Source organism: Mytilus galloprovincialis, chromosome 1 (assembly GCF_965363235.1).
Source record: "Mytilus galloprovincialis chromosome 1, xbMytGall1.hap1.1, whole genome shotgun sequence".
NCBI lineage: Eukaryota > Metazoa > Mollusca > Bivalvia > Mytilida > Mytilidae > Mytilus > Mytilus galloprovincialis.
In genome coordinates, this window is record NC_134838.1 from 102,799,634 (window position 1) to 102,810,781 (window position 11,148).

At 33.4% G+C, this 11,148-nt stretch overlaps 1 protein-coding gene across 3 annotated transcripts in view; it reads left to right on the plus strand.

The window, feature by feature from the left end:
• LOC143047944 (uncharacterized) overlaps nucleotides 1–10,025 on the plus strand; it is a 29,046-nt gene extending 19,021 nt beyond the window's left edge. For all 3 annotated transcript variants that reach the window (XM_076221331.1, XM_076221323.1, XM_076221315.1), the window contains 2 exons: nucleotides 376–402; nucleotides 4,795–10,025. In XM_076221331.1, coding sequence (XP_076077446.1) covers nucleotides 376–402; nucleotides 4,795–4,818 — 51 coding nt within the window. In that variant the 3' untranslated portion in view covers nucleotides 4,819–10,025. The remainder of the gene's footprint in view (nucleotides 1–375; nucleotides 403–4,794) is intronic.
• Nucleotides 10,026–11,148: the final 1,123 nt, after the last annotated feature.

Genomic DNA, 11,148 nt, shown 5'->3' on the forward strand with positions numbered 1-11,148 from the left:
GAACGTATCTTCTTGGACTCTCATGTGTGTCTTACTGAAGAGTCAAGTGTTTTATTTATCTTTTACTTGTATTTGCTTGACATAGTGACTGGAAGGTTTATTTTCAAGACCAAGCTATCATAATCTGAACTTTCTGTTTTGATCATTTAACCTGTGATCGGTTGGACCAACATTTTCAGAAGGATTTACAATATTTTCCTTAAATATTCTTTATCAGTTGCAAATCACTGGTTGCAACAGTGAGATTGTTTAAATAAAAGAAAATTGAAACACCAAACAGCAATAAGAGTAATCCGATGATACTAGTACATTACGGTTGTTCTTATACATTTTTTTTGTATTCTTGTTCATAAACAATTGTCTGTATTTTTGTAGAAAGATTCTAGCAGTCCAACAAAAGAAGTAAGTACAGTATAAGTATAGCATTATAACTACAACGTGTTTCAAATTTAACGAATTCAACTCCGACATTCAATTCATTCCCCTATTTGATTTATTTATGAACTCAAGACACTTTTTTCTAAAATTTAACTCCATGTAGTAAGCTAGAAATTTTAATCTTCATTGGGTTTGGTTGAATTTAACATTCAAGAGTTATGCTTGAAATTAACCTTCATGAGGTAGGCTTGAATTTAGCCTTCGTGAGGTATGCTGTTATTTAACCTTCATTAGGTATGTTGGAAATTGGTCTTCATGAGGTATGCTTCAATTTAACCTTCATGAGGAATGCTAAAATGAATTTAACCTTAATGGGATATGCTGGAATTTAACCTTTATGAGGTATGCTGGCATTTAACCTTCATGAATATGTTTTGGAATTTAATCTTCATGAGGAATTTCACCTTAATGAGGTATGCTGGAATTAAAATTCCATTAGATATACTTGAATTAACCTTCATGAATGAGATATACTGGAATTAACTTCATGCGGTATGCTGGAATTTAACCTTCATGAGGTGTGCTGGAGATTAAAAGTTTGGACATATAAAACATTTGAAGAGTACAAATACCAAAAAGGTTATTAACAAAATGTCCAAAATCATCTAAGGTCAACTTTCCCTCAATAAAGCGATTCTTCAATTGATTTATTTACAGATTTTCAGCAGTCTTTTAAGTTACACTCTTCAATTCATATTAAAAAAAAAATGATTGGACTAAAATGTACACTTGTAACAGTCGAACTTTTCCTTTTTTTTTTGTTTTCTATGTTATTGAATTCCATGTCATTTATTCTATTTCAGACACTTCTATCTTGTTGACCTTTTGACCACTTTAATATTCACCTTCTTAAAAAGACACAATAGTGTTGTTTCCAATAGCATAAATACATAGCGAAATCATTGAAATTCTTGAACAAATCAGCTTGTTACAAATCATATGTTTTTATTTAAACGCACTTTCCCAGGGATTATTTAAACATTTTTTGAGGATAAAAACAACATTTAAGTAAAGATTATAATCAATCTAGGACACGAAGTACTATACATGTCTTTTTCATTCCAAATAGTTGATTTAAATTGAACAATTGATAACCGGAAATAGGGAAGCCACAGACACTATTTATATAGCTTTAAATACAATATTCACCTATTTTAAGTTCAAGTGAAACTATTTTAAAACGATAACTGTTATCTCAGTTAGTACTCAAGCCTGAATAAAGAATTCATGGAAATACATAATGTTTAAAATGTTATTTTGAATTGATTATCAAATTACAGATCAGCCGTGTTGTGCTTCTCGTATAACGCGTTGTTCTCGTAAGACGAATGTATTTTGACCGAATTTCACGGTTTGACAGATATATTGTCGAGTTTGATTCCACATTTTTTTTCTTCAGTTACGTATGCTAAAAAGTCATTTATGTTTTTCCTGAGAGTAGGTAAAAACATATCTTTTCGGTGTTTTTTTTTTTAAACATGATGCGCGAAAATAATGGAATATAACAGAAAACAAAGTAAATAATAACGGACTTTGCAAAAAAGAGAGAGGGCTTAAACATATTGTCCTGTCTCCATGTATCTATTTAATTTTTGATATGATTTTTTAAATTCTCCAGACATAAAATCTTTTACAAAAATTCATCCTAAAATAGTTAACATACTTTCAACCAAGCTTAAAATGCCCGCGATTTCGCTGTTTTATCAAACAGGACTTCCGGATTTTAACTTGCACATAAATTTCACAAGAGTACTCGGGGGCAGGACGATAATTGTCATCAGTCACGTTGATATAGAATCTCTAAATAATATAGCAGTGATCGCCTAGGAGAAGAAACTTGAATTTGATACTTGATAGCAAATTCACTTTAATTATAGTATATATAATTATTTTCATAGTATACAGAAACGCGAAAACAATGGAATTTAACAGAAAAAAAATAATAACGGACTTTGGAAGCAAGGCAGAGGGCTTAAACTATTTCCAAGTACCTATTAATTTTGTGATAAAGACATGAAATCATTTATAAAAACTCTCCCTACAACATAAAATAATATTGAGAATGGAAATGGGGAATGTGTCAAAGAGACAACAACCCGACCATAGAACAGACAACAGTAGAAAGTCACCAATAGGTCTTCAACAGTTTACATACTTTCAACCAAGCTCTAAATGCCCACGATTTCGCGGGTGTGTTCTAGTACATTTATATAGGAACTGTATTTACCTTAATTGTCCTTTTTCTTAGGACATTGTTGGGAAAAAAACCTCCCCTGTAATGAGCTAATAAATATTTAATCGTATTCATTCGTTTGATAATCAAACAAAATATTCCAACAAAAGGTGGGGCAGTCCCCGTAGATCCGCCTATGAATTGGCGTACATTTCACGCTTTTGGAGACTTCAAAATAAAGGTCCATTAATGAGGAACACTATATATATGGAATGCTAGATGTAGGTTACTGCTACATAGCAAAATAATGATAAGTTACAAAATTACGTAATTTTCATTCTTTGACGTTTTTATTTTATACTTAGATCTTCATATTGGTATACATTTTTGTACGTTTGGAAAAAAATAAATAACAAAAATACCGAACTCCGAGAAAAATTCTAAACGGAAAGTCCATAAGCATTTGGCAAAATCATAAGCTCAAACACATCAAACGAATAGATAACAACTGTGACAGTGTCACTAACCTTTACAACTATACATTACTATTCAGGAACATGAATCTAGTTAAAAGTTGTGATTTACGATTACATTTTCATAAGTTTAATAAGTGGGGTTAGTACGAAGTCGCAGGCATATGTATATTTTTCTGTAAATTCTGATCAGTCCGAGATTACTCTGACGTCCACCGGCTGTTTTGCCAGACAAGCTGGGGCCGTGGGACGTCAGAGCTCGTCCCATATCAAAAAGTGGATATTTGCCCACCCAAAATAGATGCGCTGCTTCGTCGCTTCTGGTGCCGACTGAGGGCCTTGGAATTATATAAATCGGGCATCAATCTGTTCATTTTTCATTTATCTCTTCATTTATGTAAGTTTCACCTACCTGCCAACCTTTATATTCTCATAATTAAACAGTTTTCACAGTGACCCATCGATTTCTGCATATAGCCTTTCACTTTGTAAGGTATTGAGTTATATGAGTATTGTGTTAATACTGCAACTTAAATTAATAAAATCATAGCTTTTTTAATCGTAACACAAATGTCAAACTTTTTTTATCCATTAATGGACCCCTGATTGTGGAAAAAGTGTTCCATGATGAAATTGACATTATATAAAATATAGATATGCTTCTATATTTAGGAAATAAACACAACTAGTTGCAGTATAAATACATCTATATGCAGAGTTACAAAAAGCGCATTTTACACTGAAAAACACTACTGTCACTATTCCAAATAGTAAACAGTCAGTATAATAATGATATTAATGTTGTGTTTAACATTGACTATGGAAAATAGTAGCCAGGGTTTATGACAATAGTGCACTCCCCTTCGGGTCGTGCACTATTGTCTCTCACCCTGGCTACTATTTTCGCATAGTCAATGTTAAACACAACATTATTATATAAATATTTATTCTTCAAGTTCTAAAAATAGTTTAATCTATGTCAGTGAACAATATTACTCAAATTAACTGTTATTTGTTATATCTATACTTGTTAATTCAATTGTGTATAAATACTTGTTTATAATTTCTGTAAGCAAGATTTGGACTCAGGACTTTACACTGAACACAGTCCATCTGTATTAAAAGTATTAGTATTCCATTTTGAATTATTGGTTTATTCATCACTAGTTCCAGAGTCTCAGTAGTTAGTTTTCACCCGAGTTCCAGTCCCATAGTTCTCGTTGCTATTCACAGCAATCGTTTGTTGTTTAATCAGGTGCATCACACAGTTTCAGTAACAAGAGGCCATTCATTCAGGCTCTTGTCACACGCATTACAAGTCACCCAGTTTCCCCGGTGACAGATTGGTGGACGACGACTTCTATGCTCAGCACACGATCCAGAGACCTCAAGCAAACAAACGATTAAAACACAGAGAATTAAAGTCTAAAATATCAAAATTGAGAATTTTATATTAAAGTCCTAAATATTTAATGCAGCTGCTTTTTCCGTGGTCACAGTAGACTGCAGCTTAAGTTTTCTGAAAGTTTTAAGATCCGTGTTAAAAATTCACAAATCGTCGTATTTGACAAGATCCTTTAAATTAGTGATTATTCTGCAACTTAAAGGTAGGAAATAAAAGTTTATTACTTTGTTGTCTCTTCTGCATTTAAGTTATTTATACGGAACAAAGTCAAGATTATATGTAATATATATATATCTATGTTATAGGAAGATGGCTCAGCTGATAAATAAACCTTGATTTATACAGCAAAGACTTCCACTAAAGGAGAAGTATATGACCAGTTTTGCAAGTGTAGATATTTGTTTCTGCAGACTGAAACCGATGATTTACAAAGACTAGAGTTTTATATGTAAATAAATTGCAATTTTCCTGTTTTACCTCACAAATTAGAATTTATGAAGGAGGCAGAAATAAGTGTTTTACACTGGTTTATATTTCAATTCTAATTTCATATCTAGAAAAGGGAAATGTGTTTTGTTTTCTCGTCCAATTTGAAAAATAATAATAACAGATTTACTTTTAATATTTAGCAATACAATTTTGCATTATATAAATTACACAACTGTAATTACTGTCAAGATTACCTCATACTATATGTTCATATTGAATCACTTGTTCACCGTTTGTATTTCATTTGAGGCAATAAGCTCGATAAGTACCAATATTGTGTTCAGACATGCAATCACTGCCTTTATAACATTTTTCAACTGGTGCTTTTATATTCCAACATGTTTATTCATTGTCTATGTTTTTTTTTTAACAGTTTTTACTTGTTGTGCATTATTGAGTTTGTTTTATATTAATGATAACATTATCAGAGTATAAATAGAAATTATGATGATAATAATACTACTTTAGTGATAGATTGAGACTCAGTCATCATTAAAATTTTGATAAAAATATTCTTCGTAAATTGTATTTGAGATCTACAAGAAAAAAAAAGAACATTTGATCTTTTTTAATTAGACAAATTAAATCTTATCAAAATTTCATAAAAGTGTGGATAAAAATGTGATAACAATGTATCACAAATACGTATCTATGTGACTAGATATTCAGAATAAAAGTTTTTTCGAGTTTATCATCAGGCTTGTAGTCATTAAGCATTCAGAAGAGACAGTTCTCGTATATATGTATCAATGATCGTAAGGAAAAAAGACTGTTGATAACCCTCTTTAAGGGACCAAAACATAACCATTTTAAGATTTGTTACGGGGGGAATTGTATGGGGAAGAGGCGTTTTAAGATTTGTTACGAGGGGAATTGTAAGGGGAAGAAGCATTTTAAGATTTGTTACGAGGGGAATTGTAAGGAGAAGAACCATTTTAAGATGGGTTACGGGGGAAATTGTAAGGGGAAGAACCATTTTAAGATTTGTTACGGGGGGAATTGTATGGGGAAGTACCATTTTAAGATGGGTTACGGGGGAAATTGTATGGGGTAAAACCATTTTAAGATGGGTTACGGAGGAAATTGTATTGGGAATAAGCATTTTAAGATGGGTTACGGGGGGAATTGTATGGGGAAGTACCATTTTAAGATGGGTTACGGGGGAAATTGTATGGGGTAAAACCATTTTAAGATGGGTTACGGAGGAAATTGTATTGGGAATAAGCATTTTAAGATGGGTTACGGGGGGAATTGTAAGGCCGGGAAGAACCATTTTAAGATGGGTTACGGGGGAAATTGTAGTGGGTAAAACCATTTTAAAATGGGTTACGGGGGAAATTGTAAGAGGAAGAACCATTTTAATATGGGTTACGGGGGAAATTGTAAGGGGAAGAACCATTTTAAGATGAGTTACTGGGGAAATTGTAAGAGGAAGAATCATTTTAAGATGGGTTACGGGGGAAATTGTAAGACGAAGAACCATTTTAAGATGGGTTACGGGGGAAATTGTAAGAGGAAGAACAATTTTAAGATGGGTTACGGGGGAAATTGTAAGAGGAAGAACAATTTTTTAAGATGGGTTACGGGGGAAATTGTAAGGGGAAGTACAATTTTTTAAGATGGGTTACGGGGGAAGTTGTAAGAGGAAGTACCATTTTAAGATAGGTTACGGGGGAAATTGTAAGAGGAAGAACAATTTTTTTAAGATGGGTTACGGGGGAAATTGTAAGAGAAAGTACCATTTTTAGATTGATTACGGGGGAAATTGTAAGAGGAAGTACCATTTTAAGATAGGTTACGGGGGAAATTGTAAGAGGAAGAACCATTTTTTAAATTGGTTACGAGGGGAATTGTAAGGGGAAGAAGCATTTTTTAAGATGGGTTACGGGGGAAATTGTAAGGGGAAGTACCATTTTTTTAAGATGGGTTACGGGGGAAATTGTAAGAGGAAGTACCATTTTTAAGATGGGTTACGGGGGAAATTGTAAAAGGAAGTACCATTTCTTAAGATGGGTTACGGGGGAAATTGTAAGAGAAAGTACCATTTTTAAGATGGGTTACAGGGGAAATTGTAAAAGGAAGTACCATTTTTTAAGATGGGTTACGGGGGAAATTGTAAGAGGAAGAACCATTTTTAAGATGGGTTACGGGGGAAATTGTAAGAGGAAGAACCATTTTAAGATGGGTTACGGGGGAAATTGTAAGAGGAAGTACCATTTTTTAAGATGGGTTACGGAGGAAATTGTAAGGGGAAGTACCATTTTGTAAGATGGGTTAAGGGGGAAATTGTAAGGGGAAGTACCATTTTTTAAGATGGGTTAAGGGGGAAATTGTAAGGGGAAGTACCATTTTTTAAGATGGGTTACGGAGGAAATTGTAAGGGGAAGTACCATTTTTTAAGATGGGTTAAGGGGGAAATTGTAAGAGGAAGAACCATTTTAAGATGGGTTACGGGGGAAATTGTAAGAGGAAGTACCATTTTTTAAGATGGGTTACGGAGGAAATTGTAAGGGGAAGTACCATTTTAAGATGGGTTACGGGGAAAATTTAAAAGGAAGTACCATTTTTTAAGATGGGTTAAGGGGGAAATTGTAAGGGGAAGTACCATTTTTAAGATGGGTTACGGGGGAAATTGTAAAAGGAAGTACCATTTTTAACCGGATTTTTGTGACAAAAATGTCGGTTATTGATTTGGGGATGTACGGCGGGCGGCCGGGCGGGCGGTCGGGCAGTCGGGCGGGCGGGCGGGCGGCAATCAAATGTTGTCCGTGCATTAACTCATGAACCGTTCAACCAAAGCTTTTAAAATTTTAATATGTTGTTACTGACAACTAAATGAAGGTCAAGTTCAATAATGGCGATTTTGACTTTTACCGTTCAGGAGTTATGGTTCTTGAAAGATTGAAAAATGGAGTTGTCCGTGCATTTATGCATGAACTGGTCTACCAAAGCTTCCCAAATTTTAATATGTTGTTACTAATGAAAGAATGGAGGTCAAGTTCAATAATGACGAATTTGACTTTTAACGTTCAGGAGTTATGGTTCTTGAAAGATTGAAAAATGGAGTTTCCAGTCGTGTCCGTGCATTTATGCATGAACTGTACTACCAAAGCTTCCGAAATTTTAATATGCTGTTACTGATGACAAAATGGAGGTCAAGTTCAATAATGACGATTTTGACTTTTACCGTTCAGGAGTTATGGTTCTTGAAAGATTGAAAAATGGTTTTTCCCGTCGTGTCCGTGCATTTTCTCATGAACCATTCAACCAAAGCTTTTGAAATTTTAATATGTTGTTACTGATGACAAAATAGAAGTCAAGTTCAATAATGACGATTTTGACTTTTACCGTTCAGGAGTTATGGTTCTTGAAAGATCGTAAAATGGCGTTTCCATTCAGGTTGTTGCATTTACTCATGAACCATTCAATCTAAGCTTTTCAAATTTTAATATGTTGATACTGATGACAAAATGGAGGTAAAATTTGATATTGACGATTTTCACTTTCACCAATCATCAGTAATGGTTCTTGTGATATTGCCAGGACACAAATAAATGTTAATAAATCCGGTTTGCTGTCGTTGTGACAGCCTCTTGTTTAAGATGGGTTAAGGGGGAAATTGTAAGAGGAAGAACCATTTTAAGATGGGTTACGGGGGAAATTGTAAGAGGAAGTACCATTTTTTAAGATGGGTTACGGAGGAAATTGTAAGGGGAAGTACCATTTTAAGATGGGTTACGGGGAAAATTTAAAAGGAAGTACCATTTTTTAAGATGGGTTAAGGGGGAAATTGTAAGGGGAAGTACCATTTTTAAGATGGGTTACGGGGGAAATTGTAAAAGGAAGTACCATTTTTTAAGATGGGTTAAGGGGGAAATTGTAAGAGGAAGAACCATTTTAAGATGGGTTACGGGGGAAATTGTAAGAGGAAGTACCATTTTTTAAGATGGGTTACGGAGGAAATTGTAAGGGGAAGTACCATTTTAAGATGGGTTACGGGGAAAATTTAAAAGGAAGTACCATTTTTTAAGATGGGTTAAGGGGGAAATTGTAAGGGGAAGTACCATTTGTTAAGATGGGTTAAGGGGGAAATAGTAAGGGGAAGTACCATTTTGTAAGATGGGTTAAGGGGGAAATTGTAAGGGGAAGTACCATTTTTTAAGATGGGTTAAGGGGGAAATTGTAAGGGGAAGTACCATTTTTTAAGATGGGTTAAGGGGGAAATTGTAAGGGGAAGTACCATTTTTTAAGATGGGTTAAGGGGGAAATTGTAAGGGGAAGTACTATTCCCGTCGTTATCATGTTCATTATTTAATAAGAAGTTCTTTCTTCCGTTGTCTGATTGCTAAGTACAAAAAAAGATTATTTAACGAAGAATAAATTTGTTATATTTTTTCTTTGTAAATATGCAAGTTACATTAGATTAACCAGGTTTGTCGTTCCAATCTGGCATTTTTTTATCATACCATTTTATATCCTTTTTTCCGCGAAGTTTATATGTAGATACAACAATCATTGAATAGTAGAAACGTTAGTTAGTATTAGTTTTTAGCATTATTTTTTGTATGTATGTGTATGATGTGTTATTGTGTAGGCTTATTGCCATTTTGTTGTTATTATTATTTACAAACTGTACTAGTAATATACAGGTTTTATTTGTTTATTTTTCTGGAATGCAGTTTATATTCTCATGATTGACACGTGTTATTTTAAGTTACAGAAAAAGAGCAGTTCAGTTAAATTAAAAGCTACCTATGGACCAAAATTAGAATTGATTAACAAACAAAAAACTACAGATCGGTAAAGTCGTATCTTGAATTGCAAACCATTAGGCAGTCGGCATCACAAGGCCATTATATTTCTGAAAACCTTCTCAAAATGATACCCTTTTGGATCATCCGGGATGAAATAATCCAATCAATTATTAATCATGTAAACCATTATTATTGCTTAAAGTATATGGCATGTTTTTATGTTTTTTTTTCATTAATCAGTTTTATAATCTTTGTTGTCTATACATGTCACGAATAATAAAAATCTAATAGATTTCCAATCTTCAGTTTTTCTTAGTTGTGATATATATATAGTGTCTCCATCATTTGGAAAAAAAGATAAACCATGTTAGATTTACCTTTGAAAAAACTTAACTAATACGTCGTTAGGATTTTTTGTTTTATGTAGCTGTTTTGTTATCACGTTTATAGTGAAAATTCGGTAAAAGTATTTTTTTTTTACATTCGTACAGTTGGATGTATGTTTACGCTAATATGTCTAGATCTTGATGCGCACTGCAGTAGTTGTCTTCATGCTGTGTTGTTTGAGAATTTTGCGGCTAACTTGTATACTTTATTAGCATTTTCTTTTTAAATATTTCTTGGCATGATCAAGTTTATAAATAGTTAAAATTACTACGTGGCGTTGTTCTTCAATACGCGGATGTATGGGGATTCCGCTAAAACCTTTAATAGGATGCGGTGATGTTTCAGCCTTTTACATACGTTGAAGCGTTATCTATTGTGTATACTACAATGTTACTGTGATACATTTGTACATTTATTGGTACTAGCTATTCCTATTGTCTACATGTCACAGTAGTGATTACTGTGGATCTATTGAATTATCTCTATTCATATTTTTATAGCAGAATAGCATAAGTATGTCTGACATACGGAACTGATTGTTTGTCTTGCTTTGACAGTTACTCTTGGACAGGAGTTACTACAGAACCCAGACTTTGAAAATGAAAATTCTTTATCTCCATGGATATATAACGAGTGTAATGCCTCTATTATTCCTGATAATTATCATGGCAAGTCGAGTGTTCGTGTTTCAGGAAGGTTTATACTATCTTGAGAATTGTTCAAAACCCAATTCCCGCCAAGTCCCATTTTTATACGCTCGTTTACTGGTACCGTTGTCCGTCTGTCCGTTGTCAACATGGTGGACAATAACTCAAAAACGCTTTGACAAATTTGCATGAAACTTCAATGAAATGTTTATACCTTTTTTGTTTTATAAATCTTAGATTTAACGTTTCCTAGTTCATTAAAAAAGTGGGATTTTCCTGTTTTCGGACAATAACTCAAACGCTTTCAATAGTTTTAATTCAACTTTGGTGAATTGTTTATATCTATTAAGCCCAATTTAAGGTAAGCTCCTTTTCACTTTTT